We start from the raw sequence: 24,894 nt of genomic DNA on the forward strand, positions 1-24,894 counted from the left end.
AATTGCATTTTTAATTTTCTTTTAATCTTTTTTTTATTCTTTTATAATATTTTATTTAATATAATCTTTTCGTCTCTCGTATATCATACGCAAGGGAAAAAAGAACTTTGACATTTGCAAACAATTTTCCATTTACTCTTATCTATCTTTGTTTATATGAAATTCGTAACTTGTAATCCGCGACAGGTTCATGATATCGTGAAGATCTTGATCATTTCTTGCGAAATGACAAAGATTCGTCGAAAAAAAACTTGATAACATTGCGCAAACATAAGGCAATGTCATGTAGCGCCACTCATATGGACGAAAATGCGCTTATCGAGTCTTTCGTATTTCTTGCGGAAATATCGAAAAAGATCTCGAGTAGCATCGAACAGACTGTCATTTGTACAATAATGATTTGGCAGTTCTTGACGTAAGAAACTGTCGATATGTTGCTATTTTCTTATAATAACGTTTTGATGTGATATTATACGAGCAATTGATTGCACATATTGATATGCGTTCAAAAAAATTAGTATAGTTCTTAATAATAATAATACTTTTTATTTCTTTTTTTATATTTTTGTATATTTTTTATATTTATATTTATGTGTAATTTAGATACTTTCTCTTTTTGTATAATTTCTTTGGTTGCCTTCTTGTTCCAATAAATGCAATACATCATATTCTAAATGATGGGTGGGTTATTACATATAATTTTATAAGAGTTACAAGTGTTGGAAAATTTTCCGACATCGATTTGAATCATGTAAATCTTTCGATTATTTTCTTCATCATTATTCATAATTATTTAGTAGATATTTTTTTAGAAGTTTGGATAAATATTCTGATAAATTACTTACAGAGATGATGTGAATTTTTTAAAAACTGATATATACAAAATTGTGATCTTTTTCTTTTTTTTTAAATATTTTAATTCTAACAGAAGTATTATTAATTTTTTTTTTTTAAGTTTTTCTTAGAGATATGTGAATGCTTTTGTTTGCAATGTTTATGAATCTAGAATTAATGTAATATGTGTGGAGAACCTGTCCATCGACGATGATAAAATGCCGATAAGATGGAGCTTTCGCGCGAGTAATGGGACGAAATCGGCGCAAATTTATGCCTGACGGTCGATGTCAGGGTGATTTGCATGAAATTCGCCTCACTTCGGGCGCTATAACGTCCGTAACAACCATCATCCGATAGACGACAAATATACGGGACAAGAACGAAAGTATATGTTTATCTGGCAGAGAAATTCTGCCGCGTTGTAATGCAATGGAAATTGCGCGTGGAAACAAGGCTGCGAGAAACGTTAGTCTTCGTGATTACGCGATATATTGCGTGGAGTCTTCCTAAGTAAAGCCATCCGTTTCGAGGAGTAGTTGCCCGTTAAAGTTTTGTCACGCGATATCAAGCTTCTACCCGAATCACGGTCATTTCCTTAATCTGCTGGATATTAAAGCTCGTGCCTTAAAGTGTGTCCTTTTGTAAATTCGACTCTGTTGTATTTATTTAACTTAATTCGAAGAACTTCAGTTTCGACATTATTTTTTAATTATCAATTTTGTCCGTTATTAAGTATTTTAATAATTAATAATAATAATAATTATTATTAATTATTAAAATAGTTAATAACGGATAAGATTGATAATTTAATATATATATATATGTACACAGAAAAAAAAAAGTTTTGGTATTTCTTAATATATAATTCATAATTTTCAAAAATAAGTCTATTTTTGAAAAAAATTATAGTTAGAATATTTCATTATTATCTATTTACGTTTTGTAAAGGATGTTATGAGATTGGGAATTTATAATTGCTTATTGGCGATAATTATAACATGTTCGCATAAACTGACAACTGCTGTCAAACGGTATCGGTGCGTGATAAACTTGGGAATTACATTGTTCTCTCTATTTCTTGAAATTGAAACTGATTCTCAAAATTCTTATCGTGCACGAGAATTCGTCGACTTTTATTTCTTTGTTTTACCGAGTTTGATCTTGTCGAATTTATTAAGCCTTCTATTGTACATGCGAATTTATTAAATCTTTTACTATATATACAAATTTTCACATGGAATTGTTATCCGTATAAAATTGACCGATTAAAAAGAATTGGCAGGAATTTATCTAAAGTTATATTTTTGAATCTTTGACATCCTAGAATTTGGCTCGAAGATTCTTACATTTCTGTTTGTTCTTCCTATTTCTGTCTATTTATTTTAATTCTCAAAATAAATAAATTATAAATTAAAAGATAAATAATAATGAATCTTCTTATATAAAGATTTAATTAAATTGTAAAAATATTGTGTTAATACTGTTTCTTAAATGCTTTATAGAGATTTGGAATATGATTTCGAGAAGAATTTAAAGCAGGAAGAATGCAAATATTAATTGTTTGTATATATTAAGTATTATCAATATTTTTTTTCTTTAAATTAAATATCGTTCCTTTCAGCATTTGTCAGACTTTATTGAGTTCAGGGTATTACGTGCGATCGTTCGACGACGTAGATAATGGCGTCTGCAATTTTTCGCCTACGCTTGAATAAATGGTGACGTAGGTACATCCATTGAAACTCGCCCACACAAGTACATACAGCGTGACCTCTTGAGATGTTTTCTTATATAGATTCCTTGACCAATTTGGAATATCTTTTTGTCGCAAAAAAAATAATATTTTTGTTTTATTTAACAATATAAAAATTTTCATACGATATACTTAACGTTCGACATAAAAAAAAAAAAGATCCAAAAAAAGATAATGTATTATTTTTAATTTTTTGTGAAATATAGATAATGAAAATTATATTGTTTCTATTCGAAAGAGAGAAAATTTGAAAAGTAAATATATTTGATAAGAAATTATATAATTCACATGAATATTTGTTTTTGAAACGAATTGCATTTAAAGTTTTAAAGATTTTGGAAAAAATCTTATTATGCTTAAAGTTTAGAAAAAAAAAAGAAAACTTGATTATATATACCTTCATATGACCTAAATATATATTATCTCGTTCATTGAGCCGTAAATTTCGCTCGAGATTTAGTTTCTACTACTCAGATCCCGTGGCGATAACTCGCAATATCGAGGAAGCGAGTTAACAAACTCGTTTAACCAAATTAACGTTATATCTTCCTAAAAGTGGTTTCTAAATTATTGTAAGTTAATATAATGTCGGTCGATAGTTGCCTAATAAAATCGCGAAATGTCTCTCTAGCTTTTAATGAATTTCAATTAATTGAAAATAATAGCGTTATTATAAAACAAATTTTTTCTAAATATAAAACTGTTTTTCACTTTCTTGTATAAAAATTTAAATTTTAATAATGTTAAAAGGAGAAAAAAACAGAATACTCCGATATTGAACTTTTTAAATTTACAATAATTGATTTTTAAATAAAACTTTCTTATATCAAGATTTATTTTCTATGTATCTAAATATAACGAAATTCAAGAATTATTGTCTCTAATGTATAATAAATTTCTCTCAGTTCTATCGCGCTATCTCTTTGAAGCATTATATGCAACGATGAGTATTGAAACGAATCTGCATGCATCTACTTGGGAGAGAATAGCATCGCATGATTATACAAACTTAGGACTGAAAGGAACAATTTTCGAAAGCAATGGTGTAGAAAGTGGATGCCATGCCGTTGTGGTAATATTGCTGTGTGTCGACAATTCTGCCATTTCTCGGCATTGGTCATTGTTCGCGTCTCGTAATATCATTGTTCGCGAACGAAATATCGTCGAAATATCACTTTTTTTCCGAAGAATCACCGGAATTAAAAATCTGCATTGATTATTTAAAAGTGCATTTTGGACGGAAAAGTGGACGGAAAAAACATCTCAAATAAATGGCGTATAATCTTATCTTTTTTAATTTTAAAATAAGTTCTTTGTATATACATATATAGAAAAAGATTTAAGAGCATTATGTTATATGTTCTTGAAATAAGAAAAGAGAGATACGGTCTCGAGAACAATAGGAAAGTTGCTAGAAAAATATTCAAATATTCGTAAAAATGAAAATGTAGAAACGTAATCCTTAAAGATATAAATTATTATAATCCGCTCTTCATAACGGTATATATCTATCTCCCGGCAAAAGTGCACTTTTACAAGAGAAAATAAACGGTTTCTTATTTTCCCTCTTCTTTGAAAACGTACATATACAATCTTTTTAATAATATTATATATATTTCTCTTCATTGTTTCTGATATTCTTTTCTATCTCTCTTTTAAAATTAATACTTTTACGAAATATACATTGAACATTATCAATGTTAAATAGTTTTTTCCGATTGTTAAAATAATGATGTATGTGAGAGTAATAATAATCTGGTTCAATTAATAATAATTAGATTTTATTTGAGAATTATAATATATATAATGCAAAATATAACACATTGTTTTAGTATAACATGTTTATAAAAGAAAAAACTATTTCAAACAAAGTTTAATTGAAAAATATATTATCTTTTTAATGTTTGAACATTGTTGGACATATAAATAGAAATGTAAAATAATTTTGCCATTTCAAGAATTCAAAAAAAAATCTTCAAAAATACTCAATGCAGTTTTCTATATCACTTAACTGTTTTGTTGTAGTTTTCACATTTATATCTTTTATAAATATAGATTCAACCAAATATGTACAGGTACATTTTTTATATGATTAGAATTTCGTATCGTCATTCTTCCTTAAAATCGTTATATGATCGCTTTAGTTTAAAACTTAAATTATCCATCGAGAAAGGTTAAAACAATATTATGCAAATTCAATAACCGCCAGATAGGCACGGAATACCGATAATAAAGAGATTGCATTTAAACTCGTAAGCAAACCGCTTTGTATTTGTATCTTATATCATATCCTTAGAATAATATTTTTCCATTTTATATGTAAGGATGTTGTCAAAAATATTGGATATATGTACTTATTATAAATATGTTTCTCTCTCTCTCTCTCTCTTTCTATATATGTATATATATATATATATATTTTTTTTTTAGAATATTTAAATTGTGTTGTGATTATAGTGCAGTAAAAATGCTTTTGTTTTTAAGCAATTTAAAAAAAAATTGCTTAAATAATAATAATTTGTAAAATTCTTGATCACATTTAAGTAATATTTATTTAATTCTCGAATACACACATTTGATCACACAATTATATTTTGGTAAATTAAATATACATTGAATGTTTGTCTGACTATAATCGTCTATTATCACTAATTTTATACATTTAGGAGACAGTGCGTATATTTTCGCGTAAAATAAGAAAGAATTCACAAAGCTTTTGATATTGCTTGAGAATTTCTGATATTTTAGCTTCTCCCTATTTGCTTTTTGTCCGAGTCACTTACCTATTATTTTTCAATACTCAGGCCTTTTTCAGCGTTTATAAATAATGTACATCGATCGTCTTCATATACATGTATATCGATAGTGAAGTTGTTTCACTTCGTGTTGCTTTGGACATAAACTAATAAAACGTGTCAATAGCAGAGAGAGTCGGCGACATCAAGATATTTTACCGGTGAATTCAGTTTGCTGGCTTTATGGTCTGCTGGGATCATAACATGAAGCTCTGTTTATGATTCGCAGTTATATACGTGATACAGGAGTGGATATTGCGCCTTGTTATACGAAAAAAATCCATATGAAATTTATAATAATTTTATAATAATGTGCTACTTATACGGCAATATTTATGTCAGTACTCGTGAATTATAATATTAAAAACGAAAATATATGAGAAAGTAGGATAAATGATTCAGTTGTATCGCTTAAGAAAGCATCTTATATTTTTTTATTTAATAAATATAATAAAGAAAACATATATAAATATTTGAGAAACATATAAATAAAATATTATATTTTTTTATTTCTATATTAGGGGAATAATTTTCTTTTTTTATAAAAATTTATTAATATTCACTGAATGTATATCTAATTTAAAAGAAAATCAGTATTTTTGATTTTTATAAAATTAAAAAAAAGAAAATGATTTTGAGATATAATTACAAATATCAAAAAACTATTAATGATATATTGAGATTATTTCTTTTAGACTTTCTTCAGTTATATGGGATTTCTGATAAGCTTGCACGATTTCTTAAAATTCTTCGAGCAACCTTTGATTATCGCAAAGAAATTATGCAAAATGTAGATACTGTGTTTTTACAGAATGGTTAAAGTTTACATTCCATGAAAATTTGGTTAAATGCATGAATCACTGCACACACCCACACACATGATTATATATTGTATTTTAACATAATAAAAAATTAAATTTAATACGTTTTATTTAAAGATGAACATTTATAAAAGAAAATTTATACGAAAAATTATGCAAAATTGCACCAAATATATATAAGTAATATAAAATAGTATTAAATATTTTTAAATATATATAAATATATATAAAAATTATGGTACGTGTGATACTAAAAATAATGTATCGAAAAATTATTTATGTATTAATTATTCATAAATGTGTGTGTGTAAATTATAAAACTCACATAAGATATAAATTATCATATAATTTTATATTATTCATATGGAAATATTTTCAAATCAAAATTTAATTGACAATTTTTTTTTTAAATTTATCTATTTAATGCGATTACAAATCTATTTTTACAAACTTAACGTAGTAATTTTATGAAATGGTTTTGCATGCATTTAAGAAAAGACGATTTCTTTTGAATATTAAATTTAAAAGAGGCTGCTGTAATCAGTGATAATTCACATGCAAATTCTTTTGCTCGCTACTTCGCCATCGTTGTGCACGATCGCGCTACTACTGAGTGAAGAAAAGTAGTTTAAAGAGGATGTAGTAAATGGAAGATGCTCGTTTTTGAGAATCAAGAGAGAGTCTGGGAGTTTATCAAAATGTGACACTTTAATTGCTTTCTAAATTTTTTTTTTATTTCATTATGGAATTAAATAAATATTAATGCTATTGTCATTATAAAGAGTGTAGCTAATTTTTTTCAATTAAATACATTTGTTTTTTATCTAATATTAATTAAAAATAATTAACGCGAAGTTAGCATTTCGCATGCATTGACCTAATAAAAAGAATATTATGCTTCTGAAATTTATAGTTGCGACATGTGACGATCGTACAATTTTCTCTTTTTTGTGTCAGTTCTTATGATCGAAATTGCAGTAGTATAACAGTATATGTACTCCATAGAGCGACGATCTGAAAATAGTATCGATAAAATCATAACTTTTCAATATTCCAATGAAGTACGAGAAGGATATTTAATATACAATATTTATATAATTCCCTGAATAAACAACAGAATAATAAAATTTATTAAATGTATAAATTATAATATTATTATGATACGTTATTTGTTAAAATTAATTAATATTATAATTAATATAAAAGTTATTAAATATGATTGTGTTGCATATTTTCTCAAATTTTTTATTTGCTAAAATAAAAAAATTAAAAATAAAGAATAAATAAATTAAAAATATAAAATAAAAAATGGAAGAAAATACAAAGTATAAAATAATAAAAATGTAATTGTTGAATTTACGTTAAGCATTGCAGTGGATTATATAAAATCTTTGTAAACATATTTTTAAATGACGATCTAAATATATAGAATACTATTAAACCTAAGATAATTTTATATAAGACAGTCGCGGAGCTTCGTGTTAAGCTATTTGTGAAGCTATTGGGAAAGAATTTAAAGAGTCCAGATATCATCGAAATTGTGTACTTCTACAACTGTACTACACGTATTATAACAATTTTTGCCCAAGTACCAATTCCGAGAAGTGGAATCATACCAGTTTGAATGTACACGAATTTCGTACGGTTTGCGAAATCAAGACGCAAAATTGGAGGCGCGTTTCGGTTACGATACGATTTACGAGCGCGTTTACGCTAGTATTTACGACCCAAATCCCTCTGAGATATCGGACCAGAGCCAATTAACCTTTACCTTCGTCACATCGTGCCTGAAGTTGAACGCGATCGGTGTTAGTTTGACAGAAAAACAATCACCTAATCATGACGATCATTAATGACACACAAGGTCTCTTTTTATTATTTTGCAACAAGAATCGATCGCACAAGTATTTATGTGAATGATTAATAATTCTCTGTGATTATGAGAGTAATATAAATATTCAATGTTTGTCATATTTAACTGACGTCGAAAAATATTTTAAGTATTTTTTTTTTTTTTTTTTTTTTTCAAAAATTATACAGCATATTTTAATAAAATTGTTTGCGCTATTAAATATTTTATAAAATATCTGTTATTGTTTACGTATGCATGATATTGTAAATAAATGATTGATTTTCGATTTACATTTTGATATAAATTTCTCGTAACATTTATTTTTTGATATATTTTAATATATTTTATATTTTGATATAACTTTTGCTTTAATTGCTATGCTTACTATTTATGTGTTTAAGCGGTAATATATATTATGTTTAAAATAAACATGGTGTTTAAAATGTTTTCGTTTTAATAATAATCTCGATTGACCTGTCCACGTATCGAGAATATTGCATGTTTTTCTTTAAATCGCACCGCTGCGTCGTGATAACATCGCGATGAGAAACGTGCTTTCTATGCAATTATCTGTATAATTCAACGGCTTTGTAGTTTTGATGCAATCTTTTATGTTAACTTGTAATATCATGACGAGATTGTCTTAATTTCATGAGATGTTTATCGTTATTAATCATTTTAATCTTTCAATGTACGTGCCCAAAGCTCTATGTGTGCATACCATATAACGCTACTCATCTGGCAAGTAACTTTTAACTAAATCGAAATTTGAATAATCAATTACAGGATTAATTACTAAGTACTCCTAATTATCTGAAGCAGAAACAAAATATTCTCATTATATAGTCCCTTTAATTAAAATCGCTATATATAATCCGCGAGAGAAATTTCGTAATAACTGCGAGCATTGTTTAATTAACGGGAAAGATAAACTTAATTATAAAAGAATTTATATATATATATAACTTGAAAGACATATTTATACCTAATTAAAAACTTCGATATCTTTCATAATACTCTCGTTACTTACAGAACGTAATAAGGGCAAGTTTACGTAAAAGCATCCGCCGGCCGAAAAGTTGAATCTTCGGCTTACGAATTGCAACAACGATCCCACGCATTCCTGCATTCGGAAAGTTTTTATACAAATTGCAATCGTATTAAAATCGTTGTATAAATATAATGGAAACAGAGCATTAAGAAACAACAAAAACAAACTTTAAAAAAATTAATAAAATTTTGATTGGAGGAATAACTATACACTTACAAAGTCCTCAATTAATATACGCGCAATCGTTTACGTCATTTACAACTGTAACGTTGTTACATTTGTAAAAGTTTCGACGTGATTTATATTTTATATTAAAAGAAACCAGAAAGACAAGTATTTAAAACAATAAAACGGCATCAACTTACATCATTTCCTTTCATCAATCTCACTTGCCACTCGATAAGAATTGTACTTATGCAATTAGCCTGAAATACAGATCACGTTTTTAAAATTTTCTAATAAATAATGTTTTATTTATTATATTTATATCAAATATTGATACTTTATGATAAATTGATTATAAATTCTCAGCACTGCTATCTGAACACCGTTTATCACGAAGGACACGATTTAAATATAAAAGGATTTTCTATCTTACATCAGTGAGATTGTCTTACTTGAGAGGAAGTATAGTGGCAGGCAATGTGAAGTAATAGAAGTTGGAAAAGAAACGCTAACAACCAGATGCTCATGCAGTATACCAGTGGCCACGATACTGGTTCCCACGGGCGAAGAGCGTTTCCATTTTTGAATATCCACACTATTATATATAATATATTGCTGATAATATGTATCCCAAGATTGCCGAGCCAGAGAAGTAATGACCACGAGTATATCGAATCCAAGTTCTCTGCGGCGATCATCAGATCGTTGTGCAGATTCAGGATCGTCTTTTGCAAATAAATAGAAGACATCATAAGTCGTTATTATTAATTTTTATCTCTGATATAAAAATTCGCATTGATTAAAAAAAAATAAAAACAAATTATACATGTACATATATATATATATATATATATAATTCTATATAACTTTTATATTATTTTTTTCTATTTTATGTTGTATTATTTATTATATTATTTAATTCTTAAGGGGTTATATATCTTTGAAAGGCCTAAAACTAGGTCGAAATTAACGAATTTTTATTGTGGGTAAAATTATGTTTTATTAAAAAATGAAAATACATGTCTCCACACATCTCCTGAAAATTTCAATAAAAAATATCAAGAATTAATATTTTCGGGCAGTTATTTTTCTCCGAACGGTATTCGTAAAAACAGCGTTGGCGGTACCAGGGATACCTCCGCCTCCTCTCATCTGAAACAAAAAACAAAAATTTTCCGTTCAGTTAGATAGATGAATAAAAACTTACTTACCAGTACTTGTCATAGAATTTTTTCGATTTATGACTTAGTTTTTTTTTTATAAATAAAAAAGGATCGATTTTTAGGTCAAAAATTGCATTTTTCGCTACGAATCACTGCCATTTTTCGAAAAATCAATATTTTCAAAATCAGCTATGACAAGAACTAGTTTTATTCATCTAGTTCAACGGAAAATTTTTGTTTTTTGTTTCAAATGAGAAGAGGCGGAGGTATCTCTGATACCGCGAACGTCGTTTTTACAAACACCGTTCGGGAAAATCGTTGCCAGGACCTGAATTTTTAATATTTTTTATTGAAATTTTGGACAGATATTCTCAAAAGACTATTCTATAAGACATATATTTTCATCTTTTAATAAAACATAATTTTACCCACAATAAAGATTCGTTAATTTCGACCTATAGTTTTAGGTCTTTCAAAGATATGTAATCCCTTAAGCGCGAGAGAGAGGGTTAAAAACAAATATGATTCGAACCATTTTGCTAATTGTGATAATACTTTTATTTCCTGATGTAGAGGGTAGATTTTTTATCGCCATCTCGTTGAGATGATGAAACCGTTGGCCTAAAAAGTAAGCCATCGCCACAAATTTATAGAGAGCAAGTGCGCTTCCGATATAGATAAGCACGTATCCCGTATTATAAGTCCATGTCTCGTGAAATGTATATATCCCGAGATGGTTAACGGCGATCCAATTGACCGTAGTAAAAACGGTGACAATCCACGCGACGATCGCAGTCTGCCTCTCTTTGCGAGGATAACCGAGTTGTCTGACATCCTCGTCATAATCTTGCAGCGCGTTCCACGTTTTAGTGAAGCTGCGTCTCGTGAATGCCGCCAAGCCCAATTCGTACATCATCACGCAGTAGTTGATGATCACCTGGACGATCACTTTCGATCATTGCTTCGAGTTCTCGGTAATTTTTAAATTTAGAATGTAGCTACTTAATTAAATCTGTATTGAAGAAATCAGCCAGAAACAGATTTAATATAAAAAATAAATTCAAGAATTTTTACTATTGGCTATTCCCATGGCAAAGAATTTCTTTTTCGTTTCACGAACAATTTTTCACCCACCTTCGTGTTTTCTGTTCCCCCGGTAACTCCTTTGTCATCTATCTCGAAAGCTAAAAATCTTCGGATCACCACGTAAAATATATATGTGTAGAGCGCGGCAGCGGTCGCCGAAAAGATCAAAAATATGTTTGACGTCACTAGACGATTTTGCGAAAAATCGTAAGGAGCGAGACCGAACACTCGCATGACATAGACCATCGGCCAGATAGACTTGTAGAAAGGTGAGTCTGGACCGCGCAGCTTCTTTCCCTGTTGTTTCTTTGCCTGTGTGAATACGGTCTCCACATCGAAAGGACGAGCTCGAAACTCCATATTCAGATGAATTAGATCGACTAATCCTTCTCGTCGGATTAATTAGGACAGGCGTCTTTCAATTTCCACTAATGAGGGATGTAGAAATTGCACCTGTCTACAATAATTATCAATTAACACGTACAACTGTTTACGTTTGATAAGTCTAGATGCAAAAGAGACAAAAAGCATCCTGTAAAATCAATTGCTTCGAATAAATTTACTTCAAATTACTTAATCATTAGAAGCATTATTAGTATTAGTGTAGTATCATGATAATATTGTCAGTGACTGATGTAAATATATAGTAATAATGCGCGAGCACACATAAATATGTTGGAAAAATGTTTTAAACATAGATTTTCGGAAGATTCGATCGAGAAATGGAATTTTATATGTTAATTATAAATTTTGAAGATATAAAACGAATTAAAAAAAGAGTATAAGATATGAAATTTTTTGTTAATCAGAAGATGCTTCGTTCTTCTTCATTGCGTCAATCGGTGCTGTTGTTTTTTTTTTTCGTATATACCAATTTATACTAAAGTTAATAATTTGTGAGAGAGTCAATTATATCGAATGTGGCGCGAAAGCAAAGATTGTAATTGTAGAAGAGTCGATAACGTAGCTTCCAATCAGATCCACGTTCAATTTCACAAGTAAATATTGGATCAGCGAAGTTCAGAAAAGTCTGCCTGCCCGCTTTTGCTTGGTGTCCCGGAAATCACCACGTTCATCGATCAATCGCATTGTCCTAGAAAACGTAATGTCGAAGAACAACATGAAGCTACGATAAATAAAACTGGAAGTGAAAAGAAAACACAAAGCGTGTGACATATGAAGAATAACGAAGGAATAGAAACGTGTGAGGCGTAGCAGAAAAGCGAAGAGTGAACGCGTTTATTATTATTATTATTATTATTATTTTTTTTTTTCATACAAAAGGTATTGGCTCGAACACAATAAAATCAATTAGTAGTAAGTTTGAAAATTCTGAACATATCTCGTTTAATATTTCGAGAGTTAGACGGATTTCGACGTAGCCCTAGGGTCATTCCGGAGCTGTCGTAAAGCTCAAACTTTTTCCACCGGTTTCTGACGCCAACCGTCCGTCGACAAAAATGTTAAATCTCAGAAATATAAAACTCGAGATAGAGAAATAAAAAGAGTTATACAGTCTTAAAGATAGTAAATACGGCATTGAATTCAGCAAATGCAGAACTAAAGGAGAACTGTATTTCAGTAAAAATATAAAATATTTATTAAGATTTATCCCTTTACGATACTATTTATAGCAAAACGTGATCACGTTGCGCATTGCAATGAATACCGATCAGACATTATCGTGAATGTTTTAGCGGAATTCAATGTACTCACGTTACGAATCCAACTCTCGAAGCACATCGTCTCTCCTGGACGACGTCGCGGAAACTATAACGAGGATTCAATATGTTACGCAACCCTTGTCGCGCTTGATAAAGCGAGATTAGAATCGCCCGCGTAAATATATCCACGTGCGCACACAAGCGACGTGTGAGATACGCGAAGATACCGCCGTTAAATATTATTCCATGTCAGTCTCATTGTCAGATGAATAATTGAATAGCGAAGAAGAATAACAGATGGAAACAACCGGTCAAAGTGGACCTTTAGATAGTTACAATTATATCGCGCGGAAAATCGTCTGTTTGCATTCACGGTCATACTGTCCTGGTTGATTTTATTAGTAGTAATCTATTCCATTTTCCTCCGATTTTTATAAAACTTAAAGCGGAAGATATTATTATTTTTTTTTTATTTTACACTTTTATATCTAAGTAACATAATTTATTTTTTAATGATATATATACTTGTATATATATATATATATATATATATATATATATTTATTATTATTATTATTATTATTTTATTTATTACTTTAAACACGAATTTTTATAGAGTATACATATATTGCTCCATATAGTATGAAATAATAATGGCAATAATATTCAAATTACAACATGGGATAAAATAATAAATATCTTTAAAATAGGATAATTTATATGGTATTGTGTGTGTAAAATAATTCAAAAATTTGTTACACACACACACACATATATATAAAATTTATATTATTAAAAAAATAACAACTTTCTCGCTACTATATATTTTTATATGATAGGTAATTTTGATAAATTATACTTGCGCGTAAATTTTGTACAGGCGTAAAGTACGAAATGAAAACGTAACATTAAAATCATAACACAGTGTAAGATAACAATCAAATGATAATAAATATTTCCGACGTATGAAAACGCGGGATATTACCGAATGTGTGGGCGAGCACGAATAAATAGCGCGATGTTAGATGAAAATCTAGGGTGTGAGATTATCTCGTCCGGGCGACGCCCTCGAGAAATGTAATTTAACGTGGAACGATATTCGTCGAGTACTCAAAACAACGGCTGGAACGAAACGTATTCTCATATTTTCTCGGCGAAAAGGCGATGAAGTTACATGCCGACCTCAAAAATAACGCAAACGGCATAAATAAATTCCGTAATTTCCATTTTCTCTTCTCTGCAAGCTTCTCTTCTAAAAGTGTGTAAATATTAATTTTTAGATCTAAACAATAATAATATTTAGAATTATTTCGTTTATTTGTTACTGATATTCGAATAATGAAGAGAGATTAATAATTCGTTACAGTAAATTACGCGCAAACAAATATACAATAGGAGTTGACAATACAGATGATTCCTTTTGTCAATAAAAGCAAATTTCGGGCGACGTCTAGTAAAATATTCATTGCAATCTATGCACCAAATAGTAATATAATAATCCGGAATTAATAATTAATAGAACGTAATATCACAAAGCTATTAAACATTAAGTTCATTTAAGCGGCAGTAACTTTAGTGCTCTCTTTTATCTCATTGATATTCTGGTTGCTACAAGAAAAATTAATTAAAAAAAAAGTATGTTGCTACCGAAATGCAGAACGAAAAAGAATGCTTTTAAGAACAGTGCGATGAAGACTAGCGGTAAATACCGCATCCTCGACATCGCTGCTCTCATTTCTCGTATAATTAGATGGAAGCAACGGAAAACGTGACGACGATACGACGAAATACTTCGTAAATTATTTATAAGATATAAGTATCTCTTAAAGAGTTTACGCTAATAATATATTTATCATATAATATATAGATGCTCTCGAGTGTATTCGCATTAGTTGTCATATTTAATATCGTTATAACACGTAATCATAATGGTCATCTTAATTCTTCCGGAAGAATTAGTTTAGCCAGCTTTAAATGTTTTGAGAGATAACTGACATGTTTTCTGAAGAAGCATGGCTTCTCTCTGATTCTTGAGAAACCCATCTTCAGCAACAACCGATTATGCATCGACATGATCCTATTATGACACAGTACAAGCACAAAGACTTTTCCCACTTAGACGAGCTGACGATATATACGAACATCTTGCTCACCAAGATCTCAACGACGATACAGCAAGATAAATCCGATATAATCCTGAAGAAGGCAATGATCCTCATGTGTTGCAACGCATCCGGCACCGAGAAGCTGCCGTTATTTGCGACTTTTAATCCCAATGTGATAACAGGCAAGGATTACACGTACAGTCATAATGAAGATGCTTTAATAAATAATGGTTTCTTTAGAAAATGATTGATTCGATTGAACGATTGCATATCAAGTAGCAACCGCAAGATTCTGTTGCCGCTATACAGAAATTGCATAAGCGCTTTTCGAGATTTCGAATTTAGCACAAGTTTTCTTAAAGCACATTTTCTTTCTCGATATTTTCTCGTTATTACTGAGACTTTTAAAAAAGAATGACTTGCACTTTGTCAAGATGGTTAACAAAAATAAATATGTTCAGCAACTGCTGTTATCAATTTATTTATTCTATAAAAAATTATAAGTTTATTATGTGTACAAAAAAAATTCGTCATATATATATATAATATATATATTTATATGGAAATGTTCTGCGAAAAAATCGAAAAAATCAAGAAATAATATAATTTACATATATAATTTATTTTATTTTTTATTTTATTTTTTTTTTAATTTATTGTGTCTGTCTTTTTCTCATTAATTCTCTCAGCATTTTATTCTGAGTTTTATTGAAATTGTTATCACATTTTTTCCTTTCTTGTACCAAAGGGACACCTCTTTCCCGTTTATAAATAAATAAATAAATAAATAAATAAATAATTCTTAATTTTTTTAAGACATAAAACTAATGTATTTTTAAGATTAGATTGTCTAGAAACATTTCGTAAAATTTTTTGAATTTCTATCTCATCGTAAGGAGATATACACACATCTTTTGAAAATTCATGAGTATTTCTTTTAATAAACATAAGTTTATTAAAGGCTTCAGTTTCTCAAAGGCTTAATTATCCCTTAATTATGTCTGAGAAACTATCGCAAATAGTCGTCGTGAGTTTGTAGAAGGGAACATAAATGTCGATGATACGTCGAAAATGTAGTAAAAAGTTAGATGAAAGCATGGCCGAAAATTCTATGCGATCTTATCGTCAATTTTCAGCAAACGAGTTTCTGAACCGACGATTACATCCTGGAGATTCATTGCGACGTATGGAAAGATTTATAGACTGGGCCTGTCTTTCAGGAAATTTGTCACGTTTGATTACAATCTTTCAACCGATGCATTACGCAAATCCCGATAAAAATCCCAATTACAATCTCAGGACTATGGAAATCATTGGATTAATCGATGATCAGCTCGATTACGCGGTTGATTAGAAAGAGAAGAGATCAATCTGATTGATAATCATATATGTGTGAACAGAAATTTCGAAGAGATTTACATGAAAAAGAATATTCATTTAAAAAAAGGAGAAGTTTGCTCAATTAGAAAAAGACTCAGAGACGAAGACAGGTAATGAATCAAAGGTACAACTGAAAATTCTAAATCCGGTGAAAGTTCGACGCAAGCGATTGTGAACGCTATATTGACTACATTGAAGACAAATATGATAAGCTCAATGAAATAACTAAAATGAAGAAGGAAGGAGAAATAGTTAAGCTTCGAGCGACAATCAATCGAGTCGTTGTCGGAAATCGACAGCGCGAATGGCAACAAATATTTAACCACCGGTTCTGACAGAAACGATAATTTTTTCCCGTAGATACTCGCGTGTCGTTAACGCCAAATAAAAATCTTAAAATAATTCTAACAAGTCAACCGGAGCGCAAAATATTACGGCTCGATTACGATTGGACGAAGTAGTACGAGCCGATATTCATTCTTCTCGTCTGACTTAGCACGCATTGTTAGCACTCTGACTTAGCGCTACTGATTATTCTGTTGATATACTCATACAATCATAATAACAACTTATGAAGACATAAATAGGAATAATTTATTAATCTTTCGTCTTTGCTGAATACTTTCTTTTTTATTTTTTTCTATTTACTGCTTTATTAATGATGGAAATTAAAAGTATAAGAAAAGAGTATAAGAAGATAATGCTATTTTTTTTTAATTTAGCTTTCTGGGAAAATCTTTGGGAAAATCTACAAAGGAACATATAACAGATATATGATCTATATAATAAACAAGTTTCAAATATTAGAAAAACTAATGTACAAATTGTCATTATAAATCTTTCATTCAATATTTTTCACTTATATCGATTAATGCACTCATATATAGAGGACAAGGGGGGAGATATATAATAATTATTCAAGAAATAAACACTTATATAAAACAAGCTCTTTGTGAATTGTTTTGGCAGAATAATACAATCAGAGAAAATTATCTTTGTATAGAGTCATGCTTTCTCGCAATATTAATTGAGCGAGCAATATGGAAATTACAGTTCGAGAGAGAGTTAATAGGTTTCCTGAGTAATTCGCGAAATCGTATTCCGTCCAAATCGCGTTTTCGTGGAAAATTACATCGCTCCGAAATCATCAATTACGTCTTGAAGCTCCATTGTATTCCTTTCGTCGGATTTCTTAGCCAAATGCAATTTTCCCGAATCGCGATTCCGTAGGAAACAAAGTTGCGCCCATCCGAAGACTCGTAATAGGCATCGAAGAGTCGTGATTCCCGGACGACATCTCTAACCGTTGAATAATACGACCTTGTATACCATCCCGATTCGCTTCGCTGCACGTGAGTGATACCGAGGATTAATGGCATGTCGTCACAGAGGACTGTAATAATTCACAACCAGATCCCAGTAGAGAGAGATAGTTAAAGCAATGTAGGTGTTTTATATCGATTAACTCAGATTTTGAGATATCAGAGGAGGGATAATAATTTTTAATTTAAAATAATTCGAGATTATAAAATAAATAATTGTTTGAAAGACATTAAGAAGGAAAACACTTTTATATCGTTGGATAAAGTAAAAAGAGAAAGAGAGAGAAAGCAGAGAGAAAATAATGAATAAATGCATCAATTTTAATGTAATTTATTTATTGCATATTAATATGCTAAACAATTAAATATTTATTATATCCTTAGAAAAATATATAAATTATTAGATAGTATTTAGTAACAAAAATAATTAATTATGCATATTTTTTATTTGCTAAATTATCTAGATATATAATTAAATATAATTCAATAATTACCTGCCTATGTAATTACAATCTATTTAATAGATCAATTCTTTTAGCGAATTGATTTATTTATGAAATTAGCAAATGTTTTGAATTCCTAGCGTATATAATTATTCTTTGTTTAATTAACTATTCAATTAACTATTTCTTTAACAAATTTACATTAAGAAAACGAAAAAATTCTATTTAAAGATATATAAAAAAATTAATTTGTTTTCGGAGAGACAAATGCATTAATTAAACTCCCTTCAGTCTGGGATACCCTGAGAGATTCAAAGATAAGCATAAATCCATCATCATCCACTCGGATCTTTTTATAATATTACCTATTGTGTTGTGTACACACATATAAATTATTATATAAATTATTCAAATATCTTCTCTTGCTTTAGTACATTCTTATAAGGACATTTTATGCACTTGCTTTTAGACGTACGATACGCGAAAGATATTACACACAGTACATGTCCTCATCTGCGGAAGAAAAATAATTTATCATTCTCAAATGGAAAAAAACTTTAATAACCGTCGTCGTCGCACCCAACATAATCGATTTTCACCTGCCATTTTCGTTAAGATTCGAGAATATGAGCACTGTAGATTCTGAGGAATATTTTTAGTATAAGAATGAATTTTTTCACATATAAAAATATTACTATAATATATTTTGGTCTTCTGTTATTAATTATTGTATTTAATATGTTAAATGTGAAACTCTTTTTAGCAGGCTTTAATTAAACTTTTTTTTTTCGAACGTATTTGAGAAAAGATAAATACATATATGTATTTATCTTTTCTCAAATTCGTTCGATTTTCTGCAAATGATGGAATTTTATATACATATAAGCTATCATATATAATAGGAATCCGATATGTGAATAAAGCATAAAAAGCGAATAAGCATACAAATGAAAATGTGAAAAGCAAGCTGAGAATGTGAGTATGTGAAAAGTGGCATAAATTGAAATTTTCGAAAAATCACAAGTCTAAGAATGTTTGAATTTGAAGGCTCAAAATTGAAAAGTCGGAAAAGTTTTAAAGGAACAGTAAAGAGATGGCACGAACTGAAATTTGAAGAAATGCAATTCCAAAAGAATTTGTTAGAAATCTTACGATCTTTGAATTGGGAAAATGTAAATTCTGAAAATATTCAAAGTGTCAAGTAAAATATCATAAGAATATAATTACGTAAGAAAGGACACAAATCAAAACTCCAATTATATTTCTGAACACCAAGTATATTTCTGAAAATTTCAATTTTTTTATTTTATAATTTTTCTGTCTTTTGTCTGCATTATGACAAAGTTATGATGTAATATAGGACGATATAAGTTAATTTATGTTGCTATAATACATTTCGTTCTCAGTTTTTACAAATGATTGCTGCACAACTACAAGCGCAATACAGCGGGCGAGTTATATTCTTACGGAGGATAAAAGCAAGGAAGATAAATTAAAATTCCAATAAATTGCCTTTTGACTTGATTTTTCGCCTCAGATGAAACTTCTTCTCTCGATTTTTTTTTTCCTCTTAATAGAACGATGAGCTTAAACCACTTGCAATTTTTATTATTCTTTAACAAAAACGCAATTATAGATACGGACCTATATAAATCTCAATCTACCTCTTTGTAATAATACTCATTTTTCTTCATACATTATTATTTATAGTCTAACACATTTTTATTTCTTGTAAAGTTTTATTTATTATATAACAACTAACGTGTGTGTCGCGTGATCAATCATGCCTCGAGGACGAGATATATCTCGTGAAAAATCGAGTGTAGTACGCACGCAAAGTACACAATTCGAATTCCAGAAATCTTTATCACATATTTTATTTCGCCGAGATCGAGACCGAGATCAGATGTACGATAAAGTCGCATTTCTCTGGGATATGTCTGAATTTATCTGAGAGACGCGTGCGACCCCGATTCTTTTTTTAATGTCAACCTTTCTAAGAAACCGGATTTGTATTTAAATCCAGATGGAAGAAAATTCCGTCTCGGCAACTTATTATGACAAGCGTGAAATTATATTTGCATAGAAAATTGCGTAACGTGATATACTTGGATTTTGCTTTTATCAGCAAAAATAAAAACAAATTTACTTTATTACATTTGACATTAAATGCTATCGTAAGTATTTTATATATAAACGTTAATGAAACAAATAGTCTTAAATCAAACATACGCAATCTAAATTTACATATATATATATATATATATATATATATATATATATATATATATGTATATATACAATTTTGTCTAATTTTTTTAATTTTTTTAAGTTCCAACAATATATACCTTACTTATTAACTAATTAACTGATAGTTATATGTTATCTATTAAATCTAAGAAATCAACAAGATTTATACAATTTAGTTTAATAAAGCTTAACTTTACTTCTAGATATTAAAATAGTCTTTTATTTAATTTATTTAATATTTTATCAAAATTTTATTAGAGATTGTAGCAAATATATACTACAAAGAATTATTAATATAGTATCTCCTTGTCGAGATAAAAATATGAAATTAGAGATTTATCAGCATTAATTACTTAATAGCTTAATATTATGATACTGAATCTCTTGGATGACTGATAGTGCCTTTTGTAGTATTTCACTGTGCACAGCCAATTCATCTTGATCCGCATTTACAATGATCCAAGTATCATCTTTTAATTTCTCATAATTAGCATCAACATGTTGCTAAAATTCATCATGCTCGAATCTTTCTTTTCCCTAATCACTACGCTGTTCTTGCTGTCGCTTGGAAACCTTGAGAAACACCACGCAATCTGGCTTTGGAAACCCTATGTCAGGTTGTTGACACCAGTTGAGACTTCTGCCAGTGTTGGCTGCTGTATACGCAGCACCAGATGCTGTATATCTGTCCATCACTAGAGTAACACCAGACAGAAGTATCCTCCTTGCACTCCCATCGATTCGCAGAGAACAATAAGTGAGCTGCCTCTGGTGGCACATTTATTTCCTTTAATAGGAAATTATTTAAGATAACTTGAACAGAAGTCTTTCTGTCTGCAAAAATAAAATAAAATATTTCTTTTAAAGGCAATCATTACGTGCAAGTTGATGCTTTATGTCATTCACAATACAATACAATTGAAGAAAGAAATAACGCATTACGATTTCAATAACGATCATACTTGAGATATAAATTTTCATTTATTAATACTTTCAATATTTTAATATGTAATTGTTCCGTTAATAACGAAAACATCTTTTCCCGCGTAAAATAACCTTGCGATTTAGACGATCTTACGAGAAATTTTTCTACAACTTACTCGGGCTTTCACGGGAATCCGTTAAATCATCCAACGCGTTCATCAACATCTTCGCTTGGGTCGATTTGCCGGGCCGATCGCAACCCTTCAAAACTATCAGCGCACCGCGTTTACTGAACATGTTGATAAGTCTGCATGCTACGTCCATCCAACGGAAAGAATGAAGATATTATCCGATGATATTGCATAATCCGCGTGAATAAAATTTTCTGAAAAAAAAAAGAAAATTAAAAATATTCTTTTACAATTTTTTGTTATGTGACAAGAAATTAAAAGTGAAGTTAATTTTTTGTTTTTTTTTTTTATAATAAGCATTGCCTTTTAAATATATATAGAATTAATCTTCTCTCTCCGCCACACGACTTTTAAGAAAAAAATTGTTTCATTATGAGATTTATTACAGATTTATTTAATTTTATGAGAATTAAGAGAGAGAAAGAGAGAAAGAGAGAGGATAGTAAAAATTACTCTCGTTTTTATAAAAATTTTAAAATTATCAATGTTGCTTTGGAAGAAAATTGGGATTGGTTTAATTATAAGTGAAAAGTCATTCGTGCGAAATATTTTAATATATTATATTTTATTTAATTTTTTTCCTTAAAAAAAGAATGAACTTGAAACTGGTTGTCAGGTTTCTTCTCTTGGATTCTGGCGAGTAATGACTGGGTATTTTCGAAGCGACGATATACACACTAAGTTTGCAAATTGAACTAGCTATGTATTTATATATATATATATATATATATATATATATATATATAATATTTATATATAAGATAGGTTTGTCACCTCTCGTTTACAGCATAGTACATCAGTATATATATTAATGCATATTTACGTTTTCGTATTCTCCCTGTAACTCCCTTTTTCTTTTTCACACTTTTTCTCTTTCTCTTATTCTTGCACATATACATTCATACATATACACATGTATACATACATACATTCATTTTCAGATTTCTTTCTCTTTACATACTCATACTTTTTTAAATATATGTCGGTATTTTCGAGGGTTAAAGAATTACGATATATTCTGTCATACGATACAGTATCATTTCTCTCTCTCTCTCTCTCATCTATCTTTCTCTCTCTTTCTCGATATATCACTGGTAGATCACTGGCAAATTTACGTTCCACGTGCACAAAGTGTACTTATTTTTTCTAAAGAAGAGAAATAACACACACACACACACACACACACACACACAAAACATATACATACATAATCGTAGTGCACGCGCGTCAGCACATGGACAATCCTGTATCTTTTTGTATTCTTTTTACGAATTAGAATTGTAAATATTCTCGGATATTTGCATGTATTTTGAGAGTCGAAATGATTTTTCCACACTAAATACGAGATTAAATAAATTTACGATATCTTCTAAAAATTTATGTGTCGGCCTTTTAATATTTGATATTAAATATCTTATTAATTTAATCTGAAACAAACACGTATAAACCAAAATTTATTTAAAAATAATATTGTTTATTTGTGCTCTCGCTGTTTAATTATAATAAATAAAAAATCCCTGTATTTTAGATTAATCTTACAATTACAATATATAGGTATACGTCGTAAAATATTCGATAGAAATTTAAAAGAATATTAAAATTGTCCAAAAATTCTCATCTCAAATTGGAGATACTCTTTGCGTTAAGAAAGGGTTGTTTGCATCAGGAAAGAATGACATACAGAAAAAACAAAACTTTTTTTTACTTCCATTGACCGGATTGCGTATTAACTCCAGCATGACGTACGCGCGAGCGTCCGAAAATATTAATTATTAATTATATATAAAGATACAATCTCTCTCTCTCTCTCTCTTCACTTCTGATCCCTTCTTAGAAAAAAAACAAGTATTTTTTTTAGCGTTTTCGCGTATGTATACATCTACATGTGTGTATAAGTAATATACAGTAAATTTTTTTATACAATAACGGAGAGCACGACGAGACGCTGCATGGCGCACTCGAGATCGTCATCATCGATCTTATCGATTCTCGCTTCATGAATTGCCTAAATCTCAGCGAAGCTCGTTCATAAATGCTCGAGAGTAAATCTCGTACCCGAATTTCACATTCTTGGAATTTTCAAGCGCGAAAAACTCGCTCCTCGCAAGCTAGATCTGTCTCTCGATTCTATCTCGAATGAAAGACGTAAGTAAGTAGAAACGGTCGGATCGTGTCGGACGATCGCGCGCCCGATAAAGCGTCGAGTCTCTCCACTTCCGCCGTACTCCCGCATTCGCGCACATGCGCCGCGTAAATCCATCCGCGCGTACCCCTTTTTTAAAGTTAGTTTGTTTCGAAGTTAAAGCTTTCAATGGATTTTTTTTTCGCTTTTTCCCGTCTTTTTACATTATGCTTACGTAGCAACGGCACGCGGCTATCAAAGTCAACGAATTTTTGGTACGTCGCGTCGTCACGTTGCGCTTTCAATCCTAAATGCGGCTCATAATTAGAGACACAATTGAACACACGATAAAATCGATTCTTGCTTTCTCTTTTAAATAATATAAGCGTCACAAGAATCGATTTTTTATATATACGTTGCGTTTATTTCAAGTCATCGGGAGAGATTTACTACGATCAGGTTAAAATTTGAAATCGATCGCATCTAACGTTAAATGCGGATCGCGAAGACGCAACACACACGCAGCCACGTTCTTTATTCATTTTTTTTTCTTTTTTTATTTCACTTTCTTTCGTGATTTATCGCTCGTACGTATTCGTTGAAACATTTACGCGTGATACACATACGCGCACATATGCATGCATACATAGACACAGGCCAGTTGTGACTCTCTTCCCACTTCGTCAATTTGTTCTGGATTTCCGTCTCTTCGCTTTCTATTTTGCTTTTCCTCGTTTCTCCCCGTTTCTTTCTTTTTATTTCGTTCTTTCGATCTCTCCTTTTGATTTCTAACAGCCGTTCATAAAACGACGACGAGATCGCAAAAAACGCGATAATTTTTTTAAAACAAAGCTGGACGATTAGTATGTTGGGTTGTAACTTGAACATGTAAACATCTTGAAGATGATTAAAACACACAGACATTTCTACAGAAATAGAAATTTGAATGACGTATATATGTACAAAATTA

General features: G+C 29.9%; 3 protein-coding genes across 3 annotated transcripts; 1 reads left to right on the forward strand and 2 right to left on the reverse strand.

Annotated features, from left to right (window-relative positions):
- Positions 1 to 7,166: 7,166 nt before the first annotated feature.
- On the reverse strand, positions 7,167 to 11,883 carry LOC138941860 (gustatory and pheromone receptor 32a). Its single transcript, XM_070311771.1, has 6 exons — positions 11,572 to 11,883; positions 10,970 to 11,374; positions 9,727 to 9,999; positions 9,475 to 9,534; positions 9,089 to 9,181; positions 7,167 to 7,220 (listed from the first exon to the last, which is right to left on the reverse strand). The coding sequence occupies exons 1-6, from the start codon at positions 11,881 to 11,883 to the stop codon at positions 7,167 to 7,169; spliced, it is 1,197 nt and encodes a 398-aa protein (XP_070167872.1).
- Positions 11,884 to 15,183: 3,300 nt separating this feature from the next.
- LOC138941865 (uncharacterized) lies at positions 15,184 to 16,786 on the forward strand (the record flags this gene model as incomplete). The annotated part of the gene is given in 7 exon segments (XM_070311783.1): positions 15,184 to 15,262; positions 15,265 to 15,641; positions 15,643 to 15,761; positions 16,335 to 16,491; positions 16,493 to 16,563; positions 16,565 to 16,640; positions 16,643 to 16,786. Coding segments are annotated over 7 exon segments (1,023 nt in total), but the record flags the coding sequence as incomplete, so codon positions are not given.
- Positions 16,787 to 21,032: 4,246 nt separating this feature from the next.
- On the reverse strand, positions 21,033 to 21,912 carry LOC138942885 (thymidylate kinase). The gene is given in 3 exon segments (XM_070313355.1): positions 21,033 to 21,405; positions 21,407 to 21,521; positions 21,788 to 21,912. Coding segments are annotated over 3 exon segments (609 nt in total). The 5' UTR covers positions 21,909 to 21,912.
- Positions 21,913 to 24,894: the final 2,982 nt, after the last annotated feature.

The sequence above is a fragment of the Polyergus mexicanus genome, unplaced genomic scaffold (genome assembly GCF_030449975.1).
Source record: "Polyergus mexicanus isolate NDT 795.1 unplaced genomic scaffold, iyPolMexi1.0 SCAF_2, whole genome shotgun sequence".
Classification (NCBI taxonomy): domain Eukaryota; kingdom Metazoa; phylum Arthropoda; class Insecta; order Hymenoptera; family Formicidae; genus Polyergus; species Polyergus mexicanus.

Excerpts from the sequence above, each read along its gene's own strand:
- LOC138941860 (XM_070311771.1), bottom strand. The coding sequence starts at position 11,883 with ATGGAGTTTCGAGCTCGTCCTTTCGATGTGGAGACCGTATTCACACAG. Across the intron at positions 10,000-10,969 it reads TTATCACAATTAGCAAAATG|ACGATCCTGAATCTGCACAA; the intron begins GTTCGAATCATA and ends TATTTGCAAAAG. Across the intron at positions 9,182-9,474 it reads GATTGATGAAAGGAAATGAT|GAATGCGTGGGATCGTTGTT; the intron begins GTAAGTTGATGC and ends TTCCGAATGCAG.